Source organism: Peromyscus maniculatus, chromosome 10, assembly GCF_049852395.1.
Source record: "Peromyscus maniculatus bairdii isolate BWxNUB_F1_BW_parent chromosome 10, HU_Pman_BW_mat_3.1, whole genome shotgun sequence".
NCBI lineage: Eukaryota > Metazoa > Chordata > Mammalia > Rodentia > Cricetidae > Peromyscus > Peromyscus maniculatus.
Genome location: NC_134861.1, coordinates 63365279 through 63391520, shown reverse-complemented (window position 1 = coordinate 63391520; position 26242 = coordinate 63365279). Strand labels below are relative to the sequence as shown.

Sequence of the window (26242 nt, the reverse complement as noted above, 5' to 3'; positions counted from 1 at the left end):
GAAAAACTAACGGTGCCTATTTCTTGTGTGTCCCCAGGACACTCCTGTAGACTTCTGAAGAAGAACATGGGAATGATCGTTATCAATGAAGGCTCTCTCGATGTAAGTGACTATGTTCTTCATCTCCTTCTTCCCTTTTCTGTATCAGATATCCGTAGAAACACTTCATTGGTGTGAGGTTTAAAGATAATGTTGTACACTCTATTACCATCGTTCTGCGTTAACTGTGCGTACAGCTCTGAACAGCATAAATGTAAACTCACTCACACTTGACACACGTGTTGGCTAAAAGAAATTGCTGTCTGATTTCCTTAGTGTTAGGAGACAGAAAATCTGCTTCACAAAAACCCTGGGTCAGGGGGTTGCTGGTGGCCTGCGGCTCATTCATATAGAACCTCGCATTTAGTGTATTAAGCCTTCTATATCTGCTTTAGCTTCCAGTGTTAATACATATCTCTGTTTTAAAGAGTTTTTGAAAATTAGGCTAAGCTGATACGAAATAACTGTGCCTGCTATAAAAGGGCTCTTATTGTTTGTTTTTGTGAGTTGTTTTTTTTTTTTTTTCTTTTTGATGCCCTAACTACTAGGATGAAATACTTAGCAGACTAACATCTAGGACAACTGACCTGCAAATACTTTAAAGCAAGGTGGCTACCTTGACTCTGCAAATATCCACTGTAATTGAAGGTGGAAGACAAAACAGGGGAGGTGAGGATTTTGCACCTGCTTAAAATAGTCATGATGACGCAAGCAGCAGAGAGGAGCATTGGTGATCAGGGATTTGGGGGAAGCTGCAAGGCCGGCCGGCCGTCTGTGTTGAGAGATGGTGAAGAAGTCATTGGGGAGAAGGCTTAGAAGTTGGCTGTGGGACAGAAATTCCCTGTAAGATGACCTGATTGCAAATGTTTTAATTCCTCATCCTCAAACCCTGATACTTTTTCCTTCTCTTGAGAGATCTTTGGGCAGCCTGTAATGGTGTGTAATACAGCAGTACCATCAAGGCTCTGCATCTTACGCCCTTCTACAGTCTCCCCACCTTCGTGTCTATTCGCTTTGGGTGGCCAAAGCCAAGATAGTATCCCGTGAACAATGACCAAGTCAGGCCTGCCCTCCAAAGGCTGACACGTAAGAAGTGAAGTAAAGGTCCCCGAATAATAGCACAAAACAGATGCGTAGGTGAGGAAGCTGTCTGCGATGGGGCTTCCGTGACATGTTAGGATGTGTTCATAAAAATAATAGTTAATCTGGTAGAGGTGAGTCATTGAGCGAGGAAGAAGACTGAAGCAGAAGGTCCTGGCAGTGAAGATCAAGCCATACTTGGAGAATGGAAAAGGGAGCGTTGACCTTGACCACAAGTCTGTAACTTGTTGAAGAGTGTTGTAAGTAGACGCATGTGTGTGGATTTTCAGTTCCAGGGAACAGGTACAGATCGTAGAAAGGGGACCATCTATGTTTGCATCTAAATTTTATCTTCCCGCTTGTGTCTTTATCTGGAGAGCTCGTCTATAGCTGATGGGTATTTCTCCACCTGCAAACTCTAATTGGGTTTTTGGTTTTGTTGCTGTTGTCATTTTTACATTTCTTCATTTGTTGAATGTGTGTGCACACACATGCCATGGCATGGATGTGGAGGTCAGAGGGCAACTTTCAAGAATCAGTTCTGAGCCGGGCAGTGGTGCCGCACACCTTTAATCCCAGCACTCGGGAGGCAGAGGCAAGCGGATCTCTGTGAGTTCCAGGCTAGCCTGGTCTACAAAGTGAGTTCCAGGAAAGGCACCAAAACTACACAGAGAAACCCTGTCTTGAAAAACCAAAAAAAAAAAAAAAAAAAAGAATCAGTTCTGTCCTTCCACCACCTGGGTTCCAGGGATCGAACTCAGGTCAGCAGGCTGGGGCAGCAAGTACTCTTACTCACTGAACCTTCTCACTAGTCCATAGTCCTTACTGTTTAAAACAAATGATACAGTTAAGAGCTCTTGCAGAGAGGACCCAGGTTCAGTTCCAGCACCCACATGGTAGTTTACAGCCATCCCTAACTCCAGTTCCAAAGGATCCCATGCCTTACATACATGGAGCGAAAATACTGATATTGCATAAAACAAACAAATCTAAAAACAAACTTTGAGAAAATCATCCCACACACCCTGCACACTGCTTTTTGCGTTTTATGTGTTGCCCTTTTGCAGTGGCTGTGTCTTAGCCAGTGTTTGTGTGTCTGTGTGATGCACAACTCGGGAAGCCACTTAATTCTTTGCTGTGACATGGTACTTGCAAGGCACCTAGAAAGAAGTGACAGAGTTAGAACTCCGGTGATCTCGGACCAAGCAGGGCAAACTGGGTCAGGTTAGAGTGCACAGCAGCACAGAATGAAGAGCGCCTTCCTCAACTTCATGCATACGAGGTACATGTCAGAGTGATGGTGGAGAGGCATGTTTGGAAGAGCAGGGAGGCATGGGTCTCATGTAAAAGATCAAGATAAGGAAAGGGAGGAAGCGGGACCCCGGTGCCACCAAGGATAGGGTGTAGGGACAGCTCCAAGACTTGACGCTGTGGTCCCTGAAAAGGAGCCACCGAGAATAGCCCAGACGGTATTGCACACGCTGCTCGTAGCATTGTGCCAAGTGCAGGGGGAAATGAATGTCCCACCTGCCTGCTGGGCATCTGGGCTTTTTCAGTTCCCTGGGCCACAGTGGTGAACAGTTGCTCTAACACCAGGAGGATCAGGATCCCAGAACCTGTGGGGTTGAACGCCAAAAAATCGAATCTGCTTCATTGCTTGCTTCTGGAGTGAGGCTTTGCCCTTCTGGAGCGCGTGGCAGCGTGCCTGCCTTTATTTTATTATGCTCCGTCATGTTCCTCCGTTTCTTAGGTAAGTGTTGCTTTAAGTGTTTTAGATACCAAGTACTGTAATAGGCTGAAGGGAGAAGGTGATGTATCAAAACCTTCAGTGTACAGGGTCCCAGTTCACCTTCTCTTTCAGTGATAAACACCACGACCAAAAGCGTCTTGGGAGGAGAGAGTTTATTTGGCTAATAGGTTACAGTCCATCATCAAGGGAAGCTGGGGTAGGAACTCCAGGCAGGAACTGGAGGCACACTGCTTGCTAGCTCGTTCCTCGTGGCTTGCTCAGCTACCTTTGTCATATGTTTAGGGATGGCACCTGCCCACAATGGACTGGGCCCTCCTACATCAATTAACAACTAAGAAAATGTCCCCCTAGACATAGCCAGAGGCTGATCTGATGTAGGCTGTTCCTCAGCCAGAAATCCCTCTTCCCAGGTGTGTGTAGGTGTGCGTCAAACAGATAAAACCCGCCAGTATGTATGCATACTATATTATTAAGACGGTGGTGTTTGTTTTCATTATTAGTTTTCCCAGGTGGTATTTCAAATCGAGAAACATTTCAAAGATACTTTCACTATCTATTTTTCTAAGAAATAAGAGAGAAGAGACTCTGGGAACACATAATTTCACTGAGAGCAGGGACTGCTCTGGCTTATCCTTCCCAGTGCCCAGTAAATTGCCTAACACATAGTAAATACTGGATAGATACCTGAGTGGTGAGTCATCACGTAATTTTAAATTAAGGGCTTCCCTTTTTAAAAAAAAAAAAATGTGCATCAGTTTTCAATTTGAGATAATTCATCATATCTGAAGCCTCCTTATGAATTCAAGTAGTTCAGGGTAGGAGCCAGACACTGTGGCTCAGTGGATTAACACTCATTTGCCTGCCTGCGCTCTAGCTGCCAGTCTTCCAAGCAATGTCTGGGGAAGGTTTTTCTCCCTGGGAGCTGAGTAGTGGATTTACAAATCTGGCTGTCTGAGGTCAGACCTCCTGGGATGAACTCATTTGTTTCCCACCAGGAGATGAAGCATCACTTTGCACAGTGCCTTCTGATCCCTCATAAAATCGGGAGGCTCAGAGTTCAGGCAAATCCTGAGCGCTGCTAGGAGGCCTGTAGGTAAATCATTATTTGTATTTCCCATTGAAGAGGGGCTGAAAAGCAGCCTGTCTGTATTCAGACTGTACTGATAGATAACAAGAAGGTGCGGGGCGATCCATCCATGAGCACAAGGAACAATTAACAAGTAATAAACTGAGGAACAGAACTGTCTCAGGAATGAAGTTATGAATGTGTGACTTGTCAAGTGCATTGGAACCATCCTCTGAAACAGCACAGTAGGGTCCTCAGACACTGAAATCAGCTTCTTGGAACTGTAGTCTAGCTGTCTATGTGTAGTGAGACTGTTACCTTGGGCAGAGCATTGGGGTGGTGAACATAGTTCACGGAACAGCAAAAAGATGTTATGAAACGTGGTAGAAAGGGGACTGTTCCAATAGCTTTCTGTTTTGCTTAATGCACATTTTTATAAAAGTGTATCGTTTCCCACCTTTAATATTTTTCATAAGGTAGTAAGTTCTAGCTGCAGGCCATCTTTCATATGAGTGATACATATTGCTGTATACACTGCCCGAGTTTTTCTACCAAACTAATGTTAAAGTGGAAAAGATAGGTCTCCTGTTACCTTGTTATAAAGAATTATATTTTGAAGTTCTAAGAACTCACATAGAAAATGTCTCCTTTCTGCAGCTGGCACAGCAGCTCACGCCTGTAATCTCAGCACTCAGGAGGCAGAGGCAGGAGGATAACAAGTTGGAGGCTAGCCTGAGCTACATAGGAAGATCCTGTTTCTGAAAAGAAGGGAAAGTTTATTCTGGTGATTCTGATAAAGGAAACCTTTGTCTCCCAGAAAATAGATAGTCCAAAAAGCGTCACTGGGTTTTCCTGCTGTCTCCTGAGTTTCAATGTCATTAACCTTCCTGAAACACACACATACACACACGCACACGCACACCACACCACACCACACCACACGGAAAAACAAACTTTCTGGCCATTTTTAAAACCTTTGAATAAATGCATACAAGCAGCTGAAGACATGCACACTCATTGTCTCACTTTTTCGGACCTGAATGGGACCCTGGCAGGCTCGCCTACCTCCACTTACTCCCACTTCCTTTGGGGTGCCACCACATGGTAAAACGAGATACTCTTGGTGACAATGAAGGCATCTTAAGCAGAAAGATTCGTTGAAGTTTTTTAATTTAAAACTAAGAATTACAGGTTGTGGAAATGCCACCGTGGGTAATACACTTGCTGCACACACAGGTCCACACCTGTGTTTAAGTCTCCAGCATCCACCTAAAAGCCATCATGGTGGCACGTGTCTTTAACCCTAGAGGAAAAGTAATGCAGAGTCAAGGAGCTTTCTGGCCAGCAAGCCTAGCTGACGTGGCAAGACCCAGGTTCAGTGAGAGACCTTGTCTCGAGAAATAAGAAGAGAAACCCTGTCTCAAGAAATAAGTAGGAGAGAAATAGAAAAAGCTATCCAAATATTGACCTCCAGCTTACACACACACACACACACACACACACACACACACACACACACACACACACACACAAGAGAGCACACGTGCATATGCCACACATACAAAGAAAGGAAAGAATTTCATGGGTAAGCATCGTTAATTGACATATGAAGTTGATCAAAACCTATTAGGTAATCAACAGATCCTTTCCATAGTTTGTATGATTTTTATCATATTTCATTGACCCACTCTCTTAGGGATCCTAATTATGCTCCTGCTCAGCAGCATTTTTGTCCAACAGAGTCAGGAATTTCAGTGTGCTAGCCTCCTGGAAATACGCGTTTCCCCTAACCCCACCCAGTGCCCAGGAACGATCCCACAAACCTCTCAGGAGTGTCTCACTCGTTTACTGACTCATCCAGTACATTCTTTTTATATTTCCTATAAATCCTTCAGTCTATCGAAAAATAATTTATTTAAAATATGTTAAAACTGGAAGTATTTAAACTGTGAGGCAAGAACTCGGGAATCTTACACTGTGGCCTATTTTTACTCCCCAAATTCTAATGAAGGTCTCTCAAAATTACTGAAAATTATTGGGGAAAGACTAAGTTTATGTTAGGTTAAGAAAGGTAATTGTGAGCTTACTCAAGTCCTTTTTTGGTATGGCAGCACTGTGGATCTCTAGAGATATTTCCAGGTGGTCCAGCATTTATTTGTTTGTTGTTGTTTTTTGTAGTCATTTGGTAGCATTTTTTTAATTTTTAAGATTTATTTTATTATTTGTAATTATGTGTGTAAGTCTGCGCGTGCACATGGGCACCGGCGCCCGTGGAGGCCAAAAGCGTCAGGCCCCCTGGAGCTGGAGTTACAGCTGTGCTCTGCTTGATATGGCTGCTAGGAATCAAACCCGTACCCTCTGGAAGAACAGCATGTGCTCTGAACTGCTAAGCCATCTCTCCAGCCTCCGGTTTGATAGCTTGGATCTAAGTTTTTTGCCTGAGTAGAAAAATCTTGAAGACATGTCTCGTTGCAATAGCTCAAAACTGCCCCTCCATTTCACCTGTCAGACCGAGGGTAGGTTGGAGACTTATTTGTGAAGCCACTCATACCTTCCAAGCCCATCACTCTTTGGGTGTCCTGTGCCCCTCCTTAGCCTTACATGCGTCTAACATCTCTCGTGTAAGAGGAATCTGTGGACTCTCCAGGAGGAAGACGTAGATCTTAGATACGTTCCCATTCCCATGTAGCCTCCTTTCTGCTGTCTGGCTTTCCCCTTGGGGAGCAGATGGAGAGATGGTCTCTATTCACTGATTCACTTAACAGGATTGATTTTCAGAGAAATCAATTCCCTCTGCTCACAGTCCAAGGCTCCTACGTTTCCAAGTTCCTAGCCAGCCCCACTCACCTCTGTTCATCTAGGCGTGGTTTTTCTAGACTATCCCTACTGTTACAGACATTCATATCAAGCTACCCGGCCTGGGGCTGTGGGAAGCTATGTATCATCTGTCCCCTAGGAAGATGTAATTTGCTGACTTTCTACGCAGACGGGTTGTTTTCCTCCTTGCCATGACAAGATACCAGATGGAAAACCCCAAGGGAGGGGGATTCATTTGGCTCAGGACTTCAGTCCATCACAGCACATAGTGTGACGGTGTGGCAGAATCCAGGTATGCAAGACGATGCAGCTTCTCCTCATACCTTAGTAGAACAGAAAGCAAAGAGTGGGACTAGAAACTGGGCCAGGCTTCACCACTCAGAGGCCTGCCCCTAGTGACATACATTACCAGCTAGTTACCGTGTTCCGGAAGTTCTACCACCTGCCAAAACAGCGCCTTCTCCTGGACGCCGAGCATTCAAAACACGAGCCTGTGAGGAACAGTTTACCTTCCAACCGTGACGCTGTGTGAAGGGGACTCTTGTCGCTTCTGCAGGATTCCTTGACCGCTGTTCTACTCAGAAAAAGAAAAAAGATCCACAGCTTGTAGTTGTTAAATAACGTCTCTTTTATAGCAGGTGCTAGAGTGAGGACTGAACAACAAAATCCTGTTTTCACCTGAAAATGCTAGTAGGCAGATGCTCTTAGGCCTCTTTTACAGCTGAGGAATCTAGAAAGGGACTCTAGGCCAGTCACAGGCAGGTAGGTGATGCTGCGTGCTTAATTATTTGACTCCAGAGCACAATATATACATTTGTTTCCCTTGCCTTCAGCTGCTGCATTTCAGAAACAAGAGTCATAAAAATATTTGTCTCCTAGACAGGCTATTATAAGGACTAAACAAAACAGTGCCTGTTAACTGCTAAACACGGTGGCTAGCATACAGTAAGTGCTGGCAGCAGCCGTGTGCCAGCCAGAGATGGTTGGGCACTGCCTCCCCCTGCCGAGGCCTGGAGGTCCCTCAAGACTTCCGCTGGGGTACGACTGAGACTCTGGGCTTGCCACAGCAGAGAACTTCAGGAGAAGACAGTAAAGACAGAGTCCGGGTTTAGGGTGAGATTTCAGTAGGGATTTAAGCATGAGTTCATGGGAAGAGAGAGATGCTAGGGAAAGAAGACACACTCGAGCGTTGGTATGGGCGTCACAAGAGGGTAACGCCCACATCTTAGCATCTTAGCCGGAACCATGAGATGGTTTTGTTGGCTCTTGGGTTACATCTCAGAGAGTTGCTGAGACTTCCCCCTGTCTTGCCCCCTCTTTTTCAGCCAATGAGATGATGTGGGTGTTCTGGGGTGCTTTGGATAGGATCACAATCTGCAAAAGGTCCTCCGTGAATTCCAGGAGTTCCACAAGGAGATCAAGGTGTTTTATGGTTTTATTTGCTGTAGTTTTTCTTTCTTTCTTTTTTTTCTTTGCTTTACTAGAAATGGGGTTTGTATGAGATTTCTATTAGGTATATGTGGCTTTACAGTTGGGAAAGGAGGAAAGTAGTGGACTCTTAGGCGTTAAGCATAGTTCATTGCTACTTTAACAATCTTACTTGGAAATAAGTCTACATAAAGAATACTCTCTCCAGATCGGCGACTCTCACAGCAATGTTAATTGAATTCGAATATTTTATTCCTAGCTGGTGAGAGGCTTCAGTCAGGCTAAAAGGTGGGGGGACATCTTCTCATCCCATGTTCCCTTCACCTTTCCCCGGTTTTGTACCCTGCCTTGGTAAGCACCCCAGAAATACCATGATGACGGTCTTCACTGTACGATTTCTTCTCATTGTTGTTCATGGGAGAGGAGAGTTCTTCATTGCCAGCTGCCATGAGAGATAACTTTGCACAGCTCCCTCGCTCTGAAATTGCTTCCCTTTCTCTAACTGGAGAATGTGGCCCCAAACCTGCCATAAGTTTGATTATGGAGTCCGGTATTTCCTCTCCAACATATTTTACTGAAAATGAATTGTTGGCCACATTGGAGATTAAGTTAACAAGCATTAAAAAAAAATTTTTTTTTCCAATGCCCTGGTAAAAGAAAACCCTTCAAGAATTGCTGATTTTTTTCCAGAGACATATCACTTTCTAACGCTGAAAATTTCTACTATAACATAGAGGACATACCGGATATAAATGCTGAAGTTGTCATCTACACCCTTTTAAGCTTGACTTACATGTTTTATGCAGACAAACCTCACTGTTTTGGGACCCAGCCACCAGTAAATGGCTTCTGAAAGAAATCCAGAATAAGCAAGTTATTGACTTGACTCCAGAAGAGAAAGGGGGGAAAAGAAAGGAAAATGCAAGCTACTTCAGGTTTTGTTTTGATCTGTCCCCTGAGTCTAATACAATACATTTTGTATTGCTTTGAAAACTGGTTTGGACAGGTTTGAAACCACACCGAGTTCCTTCCACTGCCTGGGTTGGTGCTTCAATGCTGACGTTTCTTTTGCCGTTAGCAAAGTCCTTCCAGCCTGAGGTCGCCAAGTCTTAAGACCGTAGTTTAAGGTGTTAGTGTTCCTCTATCTGAAGCCGCCGAGAGCTTTCCTGTAATGCCCTGTGGTAGGGAGCTTGTTTAGATCCTGTAAGTTGCACTACTTACCCCCAGGAAGAAATGTAAGCATTAGTAAAAAGTGAAAATGATGTTTGAACAAATCGTCTGTTTCCCATGCCTCTAATTTAAGGCCGTATCTGCTGGCAGCCAGAGTATGTGGTTGAAAAAAATCTCCTCCAACACACTGTTTGGTCTCGTTTGAATTAAATGTGTCCCCTTTTGTAAACACAATGCAGCGAGACCGGCTGGTGTACAGAACCCTGAGTGAAATGGTTCACAGATTCATAGAGTCTCTGTTTCAAGAAATCCTCCCGCCCCCAAGTCTGAATATTCTTTACCTCATTCCGCCGCCGAAACATCGGCACTCTTCCCTGAGACCTAGAATTACGGCTAAGTGCTTTCTACCCAGGCCGCTCCCTTGCCGCTCTCCCCACAAACTGTTGACATTTCTGAGGGCACACTTCTGTCTTTTGCTTTCTTTCCATCCCTCCTGCCCATACCTTTGGTGGGTCAGAACAACGTTAAAAACAACAGTCTGGGAAAAAGGCCTGGGGAGGTGCCAGGTGTACCCCGAGGCATCGCTCTCTGCTCCTGTAGGTAGGGCCGGGGCTGTGGGTCCACGTTACTGATGGACTCTTTGCGCTCACATGCTCGACACCACAGCATCCTGATTTTCCACTCCCACTACTCCAAGTCCAGAGTGTGCTTTTATCCACATCGGGCTTTATCTTTTGATAACTACACCTCCTCTAGTGACAAAATGACTCAGGGACAGGATTCTGCATCCTGGAATCATTGCCACGTCTTCCAACGTGTTTCATTAATTCTTTCACTCAACCCCAGGGCCACAGAGCAGCTAGAAGAGGATGCCCTTCTGGAAAATTCAGGGAATTCAGTTTTGCCCGTGTGAGAATTATACACAGAAGCTATTTAAGACACACAGAGAATAATAGGAACAGTGTGTGTTTGGGCTCTGCCCTGAGAAAGTACTATGGATAATGATTCTTCCATATTCCTCCAGTTCCTCCATTCATTAATTGAAATGATTAAGCAGACGGGTCCAGCATTCACTTTCTCTGGGTCTGGGAAGCAGTTGCTCATAGGCCTCAGTACTTACCTTCTTGAGACCGTTGATTTGGTAATTTGCTTATTGCTTGTTTTCAGAAAACCAGTGGTCTATTCAAAGCGACCTCATCCTGGCTGGATTGAAGGCAGTAGGAGAGACTGGATGTCTGCCGACCCAGTCCCTCCCAGAATGCTTCCTTTCGCGTTTGAATCGCAGCCACCACTGGAGAATATTTAATACCAACCTCAAAATAAGTGTTTAGGAGCCTCTCAGTGGTGGTTTAAAATAATTACCATGAAGGCTTTGGTAAAAGCCTGTATCCACAAAACTATTTAAATTATATAATTGCGTCCCCATCTCATTCTTCCTTTTCCTGGATTGATCTCTCTTTACTGCAGACCCCGACCCCAACACCAAAACACAGGCTGGCTACGCATTCGACACTCCTCTCCCTTCCTCGCTCCTGCTCCCCAAGTGAGACCCGACGCTCACAGGGAATCCTTTTCCTTATGGAACCCATCATGATCCCGAATCTCAAACCTCTGCTGAGGTTTGAGTGCAATTTATCAGCACTCCAACTTCCTCCTCTTACCTGTTTCCATTTTGTGACCCTTGACCTTTCTCGGATGGCATGACCCCTCTGGGAGATTGGACTGTTTTCTCATCTACAGTGTTTTACATCTACCTGCCTTCAGGAAAACCCATATTTGTATATCAGCAAAGCATGGGATTTTTTTTTTATCCCCCCCCTCCATTATCTCTAGCAATATATATTGATGGAATGCATTTGTTTGGCTGCCTTCCACTAAGCTACTTTGGAGGACCTCTCTGACCATGTGTTTTTAATGACTTCACCTTCTGTCTGCCCTTGCCCATTTTGGAGAAATTGCTTTATATTGGTTTGGTTCTATACACATATGTTTTTAAATATTATATTCTAATTTAGGACAGGAATTTAGAAACACCAAAGGTTTTCGGTCAGAAACTCTGTCAAAGAGCACTAGTCTCCTGACTGGGATGCATACTAAATGGACCAGTTGTGTATAAATGTAGATTCTCTCCGCTCTCGGGTGTATATCCTTTTACTGTGGCCTGCAGTAGCTGAAAGAGCAGTTGATATATGTATTGCGTATGCGTATTTGGTATGTCCAGTGTTCCACTGAATCAGTAACACATTGTAGAAAAATAAGTAATACCCAATGGTTTGTTCAAGTTGTTATTACAGGAGTCATAACTCACTCTTTAAGAACGTGCTAACATTGTCCATACTTGATATAGTCAGACTATGTTATTAAAAATGCTCCTGGAATGTTCTGTTAATTTGCAATTTTAGGGTGTGAACATTTGGTCAGCATAAAAGTAGGAAAGAATAAAACACGCCACCAAAATAGCTAATAAAATGTGTTTAGATATCAAGTTCATATATGTTTTCTTTTTAATATTTGTCCTTAAATTATGGTAAATTAAATACAAAGTAAAGTAAGTCTCCACTGTCTAGGGGACATTTACCTACATGCTTAAAAAATATTCAGTGCCTAAGAATTACCCTAATGGTGCGATAGCTGAAGAATATGCTGGAAAAACAAGTCTTATGTTTATCATTAATTATTTTAAAGAAACATATATTCAGTTGCTCATACAAGAACATACAAATCACCACAGAGAAACTCCATTTTACTTTGTAATCTTTGAAATGAGCTGTATCAGATTGTTCTGCCTCCAGGCAGAAATTGTTAAGGAAAAACAGACATTAATTATATAAATATTTCTCCTCCCACCATGCACCAGGAGCTACATGCCATTTGAGAAGAGGTGATGTTCTCAATGCTAGTCAGGTTTCCAGATAATGTTTATGTAATAGAAGGCGTGCTGGGATAGTTGAGTTTTAGCAGCCACAGGTAGATAGGAACATTGTCATTGGGAGACTTCATAAGAACGCTTAGAGTACTGATCCCAGTACTGAGTGAGCCTCCTGGATTGTCTGTCGCTCCTCGGAGCTCAACAGTTCACAGGTGCTACTCCATCACCTAGGTACCTGTGTTGGACCTGATGCCAGAGCGGGATAAAGAACTCGGGTGTCAACTTTGTGCTGAGTAAGCACTGGGTGGGACACGCTCTCCTCAATAAGGACGTCAGCACACCACATCATGACAGTCACTCTGGAGAGTTAACACTAACCCAATCTCATGAATAGGAAAAAACTGGACTCACAGGAGTCCAGTGAGTCCTGCTCAAAGAAAGAGTCACTAGGTGACAGAGCCAGGCTCCAACTCAGGGGACTCAACGCCACCTCAAGGGAGGTTGTCAGATGTGTATGGTGAGTCCAGCCAGCAAGAGTTAGATGGGCACACAGCTCTACCACTAACAGGAAGTTCTTTCTAGAACTCTAACTTATGTAGCTGCCTCATCTTACCCAAAAGAGATTTGCATCTAGGTATGGTAGTACACACCTGTAATACCAGCATCAGAGAAACTGAGGCAGGAATTTCTGGAGTTTGAGACAAAACTGGGCTACATATTGAGTTTTAGACCAGCAAGAATCTCAAATATCAATCAATCTCTCTCTCTCTCTCTCTCTCTCTCTCTCTCTCTCTCTCTCTCTCTCTCTCTCTCTGTCACACACACACACACACACACACACACACACATTTAGAGGTCCTAGGGTGTGGGTTAGTGGTTGAAGCTATTCAGTATTTCCTATTTTTTTAAATTTTATTATTATAAATTTCCTCAAAGTAAAACATCTGCTTTTTCCAAGGAAAAGGGTTTGATGGCCTTACGTTATACTCCGTATCCATCTGAGATTGAGGAAAAACCTTGAGTTTCGAATCATGGAGCATGTTTAGCTTCCAGAATTGAGTTCTTCACAGTGTGACATCATCACTCAGTTTGATGCTATCAATACCCTGGAGTGACATGTAAGCCCCAACAGGCGGCCTCAACTTCTCACATCTCCCTTTGACATAGCTGCATGCATGAGCTCTGGGCCGGCCGCTGTTCCTCTGTGTTGGTGAGTGATCTGTGCTCATCTGGGGACAGGCTCTGAAGAGCTGTTTTATAGTGGCCCAGCCTCCAGCCAGTCGTCTCATTTGGCTAGTCTCCACCTTTATTCAGCCTGTGGCTAGACTTCGCTCCTTCTGAGGACAGCAAGTGAGCTTGAAACCCTGTGTTGCTAATACTGGGGTAGGAAGTACGGTCTTCCTAAGCTCAAGTCCATCCTCACCAAAATGAAAGCTGCATCACCCCACTGATACGTTCATTCCCTTAATTCATACGAGAAAAGAACAAATCCAAGAATAACAAAACTGTCTTCGTTCAGTCTGGCTGCTCTAAAACTAATACCACAGATGGGTTGGCTTCAGCAACAAAGATCCATTTCTCTGCATTCTGGAGACAGGAAAGTCCACCAGCAAGGTGCCAACAGCTAGGGGTCTCCTGGGGCCTGTGTCCTGGTTCACAGTGTCCTCTTGCTGCATCCTCATGTGGCAGGAGGGAGGATCTCTGTTATAAAGCCACGCACAAATCCTAGACAGAAGGTCTCGATTCCATATCCTAATGGCCTCCCGAAGGCCCCACTTCCTAGGATGCCATCACATAAGAAGTTAGCATTTCAATGTAGGAATTTGGGAGAAACACCAACATTCATCCCAGAATAAAAATACCTTGTCAAATATTGTCAGAAGTTGTTGTTATTCAGAATTTCTATGTATTAGTTCTTCCTTTCTGGAAATAAACCCCCCTTCATAATATAGTTTTATCACTTTTTCTTCTCACGTTGATAGGTTCCCAAGAATAAGTATAAAGCTACCCATGTATAAATAAGTAGAGGTAGGCTTATTTCCCTCAACGTGGGGGAGGTTAGACTTGCTGCTGATGCCCTCTGGAGTATACATGGAAGTTCGCTCACATTGTAGAGGGTCAGGGCAAGCTGCAGCAGCCAGTAGCCTCCTGCACTGCGTGATGGTCTGTCTTGGATCTTCTTCTCAGCCCTGTCCCATGATTGCTCTTTCCCTTTGCTTGGGGATATCTCCACATTCTCAGGAAGGGTGTTCCTTGGATTTGTTCCTAAGTAAAACTCTCTCCTCTAAACCTCTGAGAGGAATCTGGGAAAGAGCAGAAAGGCCAGAAGCTGAAGGGGTCATTTTTATGCAGGTGCTTTCTGGGGCCCATCACAGACCCGCGTCTTAGGTGGCCTGATGTTCTCTGCACATCCGGCCCTACAGTTCCTAGCTGGTTCCAAGCAGTTCCACCAAAACAAAAATGACAACATGTGTGTGCTGCGATACTTGCCGTACAAACCCCAGCTTCCGGTTTATTTCCCTCTAAAATCGTATCAGATTTCATTGTGTGGGGCACCTGCTGTGATTTTTATCAGGGGTTTCCTTGCCACGGGTCATGTAAACGTAATACAAAAGATTTCTATAAAGCGGCCAGTCTCCGGGTTCTTAGAAGATGGCTGTTGTGATTTTACTGGAGTGTGTTCTGTGAACATGCTGTCTGTTTGACCAGCTCGTGCTCTAAATTTAAGTGAGATTTTAGGAAGGCCCCGGTCCCATTGCTGCTATGAAGAATTCTACTTACCCAAAATGCCTTCTTCCTCAGGAAGCCTCCTCCCTCTCGTCTGCCTCCTCTACCTCTCCCTCCTCACCCCCGGCTTTCTTACAAACCAAATAAAGTACCATCTCCTTCCCCTTGGCCTACAGCTGCACACCTTGCCTTGATCACTAGGTAGCTAGCCTGGGTGTTCATCTTAGGACATTCACGGGGCAGTCAAAGCTATTGGATGCAGAAGTCGATGTTGGGTTGTCATTAATTATCCGTTCCTTATTTTCTTTTCTAATAAGAGAAAAACACAGGAACATTTTCTATCTTCTATTTTCTATGGAGAGTACCCAAGATTCCTGAAAAGTTTAGAGGCAGCAGAAAAACATCCTCGGGGTCACAGGAGTGAGCCATTTTACCTTCCCACAAGGAGTTCTATTGTCACTTACAATTATCTTCTCCGTGGCCTCCCCATCACAGACTTCAGGCGCTAGAAGAAGCTGGAGATAGAAATTAAGTTATACTACAGCATGCTATAGTATAAGCAGACGGAGTAGTTAAGGGACCTGAAAGATGGAAGCACTCTTGTTACCTGGAGGACTCGGGGAAAGTGGGCTCATGAGAATGTTTTTTTTTTTTTTTAGTTTATTTATTCATTGTTTTTAGAATAAGAAAACCTTGACCTTGTACGTAGGCTTAAATAGCCCCGGGGGCTGGGAACGCCGCTAAGGGAAAGAATGAAACGCACAGATGTTTATGAGTCAGCTTTTAAGCCGGAGGAGAGAAGGCAAGATGTGGAATAGCCTCTGGGGAAGAGAGGTGGACGTTTCTGTCTTCCTGCTGTGCTGGTTTGCCATCTACTGCTGTGATAAAACACTGACCAGAACCCGCATGGGGTGGGAAGCGTACGTCTTACAGGTTAGAGTCTCTCATCAAGGAAATCAGGGCAGAGGCTGCGGCAGGAGCCTGGAAGCAGGAACTGACGCAGAGACCGCACAGGAATGCTGCTTCCTGGCGTGCTCTCTACGGCTTACTCGGCTGGCTTTCGTAATGCAACCCAGGACCACCACCCAGGAGTGGCACTGACCTACAGGCATGCTCAAAGGCCAATCTGATGGAGGCCGTTCTTCAGTTGAGGGTCCCTCTCTCCGGGTGACTCTAGTTTGTGTTGACAAGAACTAACCAGTGGGAGGACGTGCAGAGATGACCGTCCACACTAGTGGGAGCCCATGAACTGTGTGTGGACTGGTGCCGGTGGAGCCCCCATGGGACTGGACTGGGCCCTCTGGATACGGAAGACGCTTTGTTTGGCTCGAACTGTTTGGGGGACACCCAGGCAGGGGGATCCGGATCTGCCTGTGGTCTATGGGCAGGCTTTTGGGAGCCCAGTGCCTGTGGTGTGACGCCTTGCGCAGCCTTGGTGCAGTGGGAAGGGGCGCGGACCTGCCTAGGCTCAGTGAGCTGGGCTCTGCTGACTCCCCATGGGAGACCTCGATTGGGGGGATGTGGGGAATGCAAGGTGGCTTGGGAAAGAAGGCTGGGGGGTGGGAGAAGAGAGGAGGGGGGATCTGTGGATAGTATGTGGGGTGAGTAGAAAATTTCTTAATAAAGAAAAATGGGGAAAAAAAATTAAAAAAAAAAAAAAAAACTAACCAGCACTGTAAAGTGGTGTCTGTTGTGGCAAAGTTGTGAGGTCGCAAAGAGGAGAAAATCAGGACAAGAGGGTCAGGCAGGATTTCCTGTAAGCACTGGCCTTGAATGCTTTCCTTGAGTACATGGGTGTGCAAGATGCTGGAGTCCCGGGAAAGGGGACTTAGGAGGAGAATCACCATAGGGAAAAGTCAACCCCACTTTTCCCTTATCGGCAAGCAACTCGAACTATGACCTTTCCTCTGTCAGAAAAACTTCCAAGTACATCATGTATATTTGTCTCCACAAACTGCCTTAACTTCAGAACATCTCTGATGCCCCTTTTTAAAGATTTATTTATTTATTTTATATATACATGAGTGCTCTATCTGCGTGGGTGCCTGCACACCAGAAGAAGGCATCTGATCTCACTACAGATGGTTGGGAGCCACCATGTGGTTGCTGGGAATTGAACTCAGGACCTCTGGAAGAGCAGTCAGTGCTCTTAACCTCTGAGCCATCTCTCCAGCCCGCCCCCGATGCCCCCTTTTTATCCAGCTTACAAATAGCAGCAGGCAGAATGCAGCACAGCCCTTGTATTGTTCTGCCCTATACAGTCTTGGATCTTTTTTCTAACCTAGCTTCTCCTTCACATATTTTCACTTTCACAAGCCACTAAGTTTATATGTTTAAACATTTCCCCTTCCAGTAGCCAAAGAGAAAGCAGAGTGGCAGCTAATACAGTAATAAATATAAATATAGCCACAGGAGATAAGCTTTGATGCAATGCGGCCATAAAGTACAGCTCCCAGGCTTGGAGGAAATGCAAGGACGTTTCATAAATAAGAGAATTTTTAAAACAGCCCCAGCAGTAAATAAGGATAAAATATAACTCATAACTAGCGGCACCCAGCCAGCAACAGAGCACCTTGTACAGGGACACTGTGAACTAAAATAATGGGAGTTCGCAGATTGGTGTTGGTGTAACCTCGCACCCTAGGTGGGCTGCTGAGAAAGAAGTCACTGGGCTGAGTTTTTTCACCCCACCTGAAATGTGGCCGCTTACACCTCCTGACACCTCTTGATTTGCTGAAGGCCTTTGACAAGTCGCCAAGGAAGCATAGAGTACTGATGCCACAAATGAGAGAGTTTTCAGCCAATCTGAAGGTGTCAGAGAGGGCCTTAGAGGAGGAAAGTAGGACACAGGCGATGCTCACCCAGCCTGGGGAGCACGGGCATCCCACAGGGCCAGGGATGGTTTCTTCGTGACTCACAGCTGATCCCCCCAAAGAAATCCGAAGTCTTGGGGGGGGGGGGTTCTTTTGTAGGTTTTGTTTCAGGCTTTCAGCTCAGGTATCACTGGAGCAACACACACACACACACACACACACACACACACACACACACACACAAAATGGCTGTTTATCTTTATTTGAAACTCTATTCTCTGTCTCTGGCCCCACCCCTGTGTGTGTGTGTGTGTGTGTGTGTGTGTGTGTGTGTGTGTGTGTGTGTGTGTGTAATAATGGGAAATAGACTGTTGCCGATGGAATGCTGTCGAATTTATCAGTGCTGTCATTAGATAAGATGTATTTCTGAGTGTGTGATACTGTAAGCTCTATACAGGTTGTGGGCAGGGGTTCAGCCCTGGACACCCCGCAGGAGGCGTTGGGGGCTTTGTTAACACAGGCTTCGTTGCACTGGGCAGCTTGGGAGCCTGGCAGGTCAGCTTGCTTTGGCAGGAAAGACACTGTAGGGACAGAGACATGCAGGTCAAGCCTGTGGAAGAAGCTCTGGGCCAAGGCTCCAACTGTGGGAAGGTCAAGTTCCTCAGGCTCCAACTGTGGGAAGGTCGGACACCATTTAAGGGGTTGGACTTCAGTGGGTGGATCGCTGGGAGCCCTGGAAAGATGGTAGAGCGAGAAGAGACGTGGTGTGTGCTTTACCTCTGCTTTATAAATGGTAGATGAAGGGCATTGAGGGCTCATGGGAAACGGCAGAAAGAATGCTGTGGCCTTGAACCTGCTCCCTGTGCTACCTGGCGCTCCTGGCATTCGGTTCTTTCTGATGGAGTGTGCAGAGAAAGGCAAGCCAGAACAGAAATTTAACTCTGAGCTGACTGTACTTTGCAAATGCACTCTTGAGCCAGGAACTTGAGCACTCTGTCTTCACACTGACATAGAGTAGTGTCTCTACACATTGTGTTAACTTCAATGTCTCGTCTAAGCACAGAGCCCTTAAAGCAGCCCAGTGCGCAGCACATGCCAGGTAGTTTATTCTTGTTTTTATTTTTCACACGTTCATTGGTTTATTTATCCACCTACTCACTGTGAATTTGCCTTTAAAACAATCTGGAGTAATATGCTTTAGACTGCCATTAGTAAGCTTTACTGGCAGAATTTTATAGACTTTTACACTTCCTTTTCTTAAGTCCTCTTGGACCAAATACTTGCCCCCTGTTATAAAGTGTAACAATCAAACTGGAAGGTTTTACTCCTGGGAGTGTTGGGCAGTCTTACTGTACAGTATGACATGGTTTATCATCCAGATAAACAGATTCTAAAATGCTAGGATCTAGTGTCATCCGCACTTGAATACAAATACAAAAAACACTTTCAAATATCTCCAATGCGAAATTTTAATCTCCTTATTGCTTCCCTCACCATGAAATAACTATGGAATGCCTGGGGGGCCACACCCTAAAATTGGAGGAATAAAGTGTCAATTACTTTTCTCATTCGTGTGACCAGATGCCCAATAAGAACAACTTGAGATGAGAAAGGGTTCATTTTGCTCACAGTTTCCCGGGTTTAGTTCATTCTATGAGCCGGGTGTAGAGGACCAGCTAACGGCACAGTGGGTGGGGAGCAGAGGAAAGCAAATATTGGAACAGACCCAGATAAGATGGCACCCAGGCCCCACGCCTGGTGATACTTCTAACAGGTGCCACCTCTTTCGCTTAAGCACATTCCAGCCGCGCCACCACGCTATGACCCTGTCAAGGCGTGAATCTGTTTATTAGTTCAGAGTGCTCGGGATCGGCTTGTCTCTGGAAACAGTCACAGCCACACTCAGGTGTCTCTTAGTCTAATGGTATTAACAGTCCAAATAAGCCATCACAAGGAACTCTGTTTTGAATATAAGGAACACAAAGTATTCTATAAGCATATTGTGTGTGACTGTAGTTTATTATATAAATAACTGTAGATTTTAAGTTTAAGTTCTGTTTCCTTGTGTAGAATGAGTGTTGTTTTTTCAGTGCCAGGGCTCTTTAGAACAGGAACTGGATACTGGATGGATCCATTATGTTGTAAGATGTGGTGATACATTGTGTACCCTAATAAACTTGCAGAGGAGCAGAGGACAGAGCCAGCCACTAGATTAGACATAGAGGTCAGGCAGTGGCACACACCTTTAATCCTATCACTCAAGAGGCAGAGATCCACCTGGATCTCTCTGAGTTCAAGGCCACACTGGGCTACATGAGATTGATCCAGTATAGGAGAGAAACAGAACCAGGCAGTGGTGGCACACATTTTTAATCCCAGCACTTGAGATCTCATGCCTTTGCTTGGGAAGCACACATGCCTTTAATCCCAGAAAGTGATGTCTGGGCAGAAAAAGGTATATAAGGCGTGAGGAAACAGGAACTCTCTCTTTTGGCTGAGGATTTATAGAGGTAAGAACTAGTGGCTGGCTGTTCTGCTTCTCCGATCCTCAGCCAAGTTTATTAGGGTACACAATATATCACCACAGTAAGAAGTGTCTTTAGGATTTGGGGAGGAAAACTAGGTATACGAAATGATAATTTTATGTGGGAGGGTTGTTGTTGTTGTTGTTGTTGTTGTTGTTTTCCTTTTGAGGAGCTGGGCAGGTGGTCCTTGGTGAAGGACACATGCACCTGTTCTTATGCAATTTAAATGATAAAGCTTTCCCTGATAACTAAAGATTTAGGAGTGAACTTTTACGTGATGGAAAGGCTCCTTCTATTGCACCCATCATAATTTCCAAGCTGCATGTCTCCATCCCCCACTAAAATACAGCATCGTGGAACCATGATTGAAGCCACAGAAGCCAATGCGTGAAGTTACAGGAGATTACAAAGGCTGCATTTCCTCTCTAGGCGCCTAGGCATTAAATTTCAATAGCACTGAGCACTCTCAAGCGAACACTCATAAATTGTTTAAATTATATTCCCCAACTTTTCCCCTTGGTTCACGGCAAACCAATTTTGACTAGTTCATAAATTACATCGGTGGTGTTCTTTTTTCTTAAGAAGAGAATTTACTGAAAATGCATTTGCAGTGTTGTGACTGTGTGGTTAGTGTAACGAACAGCAGAGTCACGGAGGAATAGGTGGCCTGTGGTCCAGTCCCTGCCCTGCTGTGGACAGGTGTATGACTTCCACAGAATTTAACTGACAACCTTCTCAGTTGTCCTCTAGAAGGGCTGTTTGTGAGAACTGAGTGAATGAAGGTGTGTGAACGCTGTTTGATTTTTTTTAAAAAAAGCACTAAGCATAGCTCGATTTAGTCACTGAACATCTTGCGGACATTGTAGTCAAACAAGTGGCATGAATGTTGACAGCCTTGGTTGATGTTTCAGGGAACCAGGGAAACTCTCAGTCGGCACTGCACCACCCTTGGAGATGCCCTGCGGAAGGAAAACGATTTTGCGCTTATAATTGATGGGAAGACCCTCAAGTATGCCTTAACCTTCGGAGTCCGGCAGTACTTCCTGGACTTGGCTTTGTCCTGCAAAGCTGTCATTTGCTGCAGGTAGGTTCTCCCCAATTGCAATTGACTTTATCTTAATGGTATCTTGCAATGATCTTACTTCAACTGTATGTATATGTGAGGCAAGCAAGCCTGTGCACACGTGTGCACGTACCCAGGGAGGCCACAGGTACTGGTTCCCCTGAAGCTGGAATTAAAGGCAACTGAGTGCTAGGAACAGAGAGCTTGGGTCTCTGGAAAAAAGTAGAATGATGCCTCTTAACTGCTGAGCTCTCTCTCTCTCCAGCTTCATCTTATGTTTTTAATTTTTTAAAGTTCCAAACTGTTTTTTTTTAATCTAGAAATTACAAATGTTACGTTAGTTCATTCATTCAGTAGAGTCCCAGGGTTCACAGACTGTGATGGATTTGTAGCAGAGTTTTGGGAAGTGAGTCCTGACAACCAGTATTGAATGCTACTCATAATTTGAAGCCACCAGCTCTTTGCCATTATATGTCTATAACATCAGTCGATGGCGCCGGGTGGTGGTGGTGCACACCTTTAATCCCAGCACTTGGCAGACAGAGGCAGGTGGATCTCAGTGAGTTTGAGGCCAGCCTGGACTACAAAGTGAGTTCCAGGACAGCCAGGACTATTACAGAGAAACCCTGTCTCAGGTAAAAAAATAAAAAATAAAAAAATAAAAATTCAGTCAATGGCAATCAAGTAAATGGCACATGCCAATCATCCCAGCTACTTAGGAGGCAGCAGCCAAAATGTAGCAAGCTTAAGGTCTGCTTGAGCAATTTAGAGAAACTCTATACCAAAATAAATAAGTAAACAAACTTTCAAGAGAGCTATGAACATAGCTCACTGGGTTTTTGCCTATGTGTGCAACACTCTGGATTCAAACCCCCCGTACTGAAAAAGACCATGGCAGAGCCAGAGCCGTAGCTAGTGATCGAGTGAACTCCTTGGCCTTGGCTTTCATCTTCAGCACCAAAGTGGGGTGTGAATTATTTATCTGCATTTCCATCTTGGCTCGTTTATGGAAAGACCCTGTTGTCTCTATTTAGATCACTGGTCCAACTGCTAGAATTTATTTTGTGGGGCTAGCAAGATGGGAGGTACAATCTGAGTCATTCTCCAAATCGCTGAATATTTTTCCGATGGCTGTTTATTTACCCTAAGACTCTGGCCTACTAACTTATAAAATTGCTCATATCCTAGATTTAAATCTGTCTCTGAGTTACGACAGCCTGATGCATAAAAGAGCCCTTGTGTACACCACTTAGCTCGAGGCGGTCTGGTTTCTTGTCAGGGGTATTCTAGCCTCCTGCATAGCATTGCCCAGGCTCTTCTCTTCAGGTCACCTCAGCTAAGGATTTTCCTCTGCCATCCACTGACTGAATCTTACCAGCTGGTCACAGTGGGTCCAGGGCCAGTACTTCCTCGACTCACTTTCTCTTCTGGGGAGACAAAACATGCGTGGGACTTCTCGAGAATCCCTCCCCAGCCTGTGTGCTTGCCATGACCCTTAGCTCTCTTGTCTTTGCTCTAACTACTTTTAAAAGCTCTATTTTGCTAGTCAAGGAAAGTTATTCCTTTGAAACCATTTGTGTGTCCACTTATCTACTTAATATGTATTCTTTGAATTTCTATTGAAATTTACTTCCTGGAATGTATACAGAGCAGACCCTGTAAGGATCACAGATGAGCATCATTTTGACCTACAAAAATTGTGTTATCCTCAGAGACTTAAGACTTACCCGTTATTTTCAGGCATGTGATTATTTTAGCTACAGAATCAATTCTCTGTGGTACATTCCTGCTATGGCTGAGATTCTGGAGTGATCTATCATTGTAGATGTCCACTGTTCCTCACAGTCATCTTCTTTGTTTATCACAAAGATGGGAATTATCCTCTACTCTGGTTTCTGCTTGGGTATCTTCACACTTTGTCCAAGCTGGGGTTCCAGTTACTTTTCTTGGTCTCTTGCTAATGTCTTGACAAGGGCTTACTTAGTGCTCAGCTCTCCTGCTCTTCCATCAGGATAATTTTGTGCTGCATTTAGCCATTTAGTCACTAATGGGATCGTGAGGATCCACAGACGCTTGCTCAAAAAGCCCGGGAGTGTTATGACTGCTGGCTCCTACTCAGACCAGAAAAAACCAGCCAACAGCGATGTTTAGATAAAGCAGCCAGTTGGCTTGAGCTAGCCTCTGTGCCGTTCCTACTGTGTGCTGGGCACAGGTATTGCATTTACCAGGACAAGTATGACTTGATAACATGCTCTCCTTGCTGTTGCTGTCCACTCTACTCTAAGCAGAATCAACTGGTTTGGAAGATGCAGGAGGCCATTTTTTTCTTGAGGCAGTCATGGCGGGAGAGCTTAACACGGTACCTCCCACCATTCTTCAAAAAGACCAACCACAGAATTAAACAATAGCAGAGGGACACCAGAAAGCAGAGTCAAGGGAGAGGAAATATGTTCTGCGCTTGTGAAATTCTCTCTGAAGATCCTTGTCCTGCAGGATTATAAGTCATGGGGACCTCAGAGCTCTTCCAGGCCGGGGATCCTGGGAGGGTCTCAGCCGCCATGCACATGAAGCTTAGTGCTGACACAGTTTATAAAGATGTGTGTGGCTGCTTCCTCCCTCTTGGCTGCCTCTGTTTTATAGATGTTTGAGGGCCTTGAATGGCAGACACTTGGTTCTCCTCAGGATTTTGTTGTTGTTTTAATAAAACATCTTTCTTCGGCTTTTTTTTTTTTTATTCTAATTACCTTCCTACCCTTTTCCCTAAAGAGAAGCTTCTGGCCCGGCTCTGCGGCTGGTCTAAACCCATAATTACGTCAGTGCCACAGCCGGATTAATGTCTGTGCACCTTCTTGGCCTGGTGCCTCTTCACATTACACCACTGGCACAGATCATGTTTTTCTCATTCCACATTCTGACCTCCGAGTGTAATGATGATGTTCCTATCACAAGTCGGGAATGTGGAGTGAGCCTGTGTATGGTCCTTGGAGAATGAACCCCAGGGTCACCCCTCATTTCTCACATGATGATGATCTCCCAGCCTCGGGAAACTCTAGATTTCATTCCATTAGAAGAGTGATGCTCACATAAATATTGACTATTATTTCAAAATACTGTATAATACTGTTTCCCAAGTTCCTTCGTGTTCATGCTAACCCTTTGAGGTTTTCCCTCAAATTGAGACTCCTTTCCAACCTACTGCTTGTCTGTCCACACACATGAAGATAATACAGAATGGGACCATCCTCTACTGCCCACTGGAACAGCAAGGAAAGCCTTCCCGGAACAGATAATGAGTCTCCCAATCACTCGGTCCTCACGATTGCATCCGCCTTCTTCTGACATCAGCACCCAGGGCGGGAAGATGAATTTTTAGTGTTTGCCTAATCGCCACGGTTACAAAGATGAGCTTTTGCTCCCCAGAGCCTCCTGCTGAATTGAAAGAAGCTGCTGGCCTCTGTCAGGAGTCATTACATCTCTCCCTCACCACTGTGTTCTGAGGGGACTATTCATAGACAGAACTAATTCCCCCAACCCAAAATTATTCAAGGCATTTGAGTCTGGGTTTTGGTTTACAGAGTATGGGCTACATGTTATACCTTAAGAAAAAAATACACACACACACACACACACACATCTAAATCAAAACAGTAGAACATAGTCTTGTTTTTATCTGCCTAACAAGCACTGTGTTCACAGACACCACACAGCTTTTGTGTTTACTGTTGGGCAGCTTACCTCCAGAACCCAGATCACCTAACAAGAAGCACGCCCCCACCTCCAAGAGCTTCTTGCTATCAACATGTCAACATAAGCATCCCTTTCCTGTACTTCTTCCCTTTTATTCACTTGCCCGAGTCCACTGCTTCTTACTTGGGATGATCACTAGTATATTGGTTGTCCAGGTGGTTGTTTAATTGGCTGGTCTATGAGACAGGGTCTCATGTATTCCAGGGCTAGCCTTGAGCTCACTATGTACCCTAGGCTAGCCTTGAATTCCTGGTCCTCTTCCCTCCTCCTCCCAAGTCCTAGAATTACAGACATGCACCAGCATGCCCTTTCAGCTGCTGTTGAAGAACAGAAGAAAGTTCTGTTCACCTCCTCCACTGGAAACACACATGCTTAATGTACGACAGTGCGGACCATTATCACGGTTTCACAGATGGCCTGCAACACCTTAAGGAAAACAAGCTTTGTGGGAACTGCTAAAATCAAGAGCTATCCTGACATTCTAGAATCTAGATGAATAATTCCTGACTTTCTAGAATCTAGATGAATAATTCCTGACTTCAGTTGCTAATACTTTTGCCCGAAGCCTTCCCATTTTTATATTAGATAATGCTGGTTTGGGGGGCCAGGTTTGGTTGGTTGGTTGGTCAGTTGGGTTTTTGGTTTTTCAAGATAGGGTTTCCCTGTGTAGCCCTGGCTATCCTAGAACTCTCTCTGTAGACCAGGTTGGCCTCTAACTCAGAGATCCGCCTGCCTCTGCCTCCTGAGTACTGAGAGTGCCCGGAACATATGTTGTTTTGACTGGGGATTCAGGAAACGTGTTCTAGCTCTACCTCTCTGGCACCTTAGACACCAAATGAAATCATTCTCTGTGGTCGTATTGTGTTCCCCAAAATATTGTGTACTCTAATAAATTTATCTGGGGTCAGAGAACAGACAGCCACTAAATACAAAGGCTAGAAAATGGTGGCACTCACACCTTTAATCCTAGCATTCCAGAGATAGAAATCCCTCTGGATCTCTGTAAGTTCAAGGCCACACTGGAAATAGCCAAGCATGGTGACACACACCTTTAATCCCAGAAAGCCAGCCTTTAATCTCAGGGAGTGGTGGTAGAAAGCAGAAAGATATATAAGGCGTGAGGCGTGAGGACCAAAAACTAGAAGAAT

At 44.8% G+C, this 26242-nt stretch overlaps 1 protein-coding gene across 10 annotated transcripts in view; it reads left to right on the top strand.

The window, feature by feature from the left end:
• Atp8a1 (ATPase phospholipid transporting 8A1) overlaps positions 1-26242 on the top strand; it is a 227252-nt gene that overhangs the window by 139294 nt on the left and 61716 nt on the right. For all 10 annotated transcript variants that reach the window (XM_076546409.1, XM_006974634.4, XM_076546407.1 and 7 more), the window contains 2 exons: positions 38-102; positions 21196-21368. In XM_076546409.1, the coding sequence (XP_076402524.1) occupies positions 38-102; positions 21196-21368 (238 nt within the window). The remainder of the gene's footprint in view (positions 1-37; positions 103-21195; positions 21369-26242) is intronic.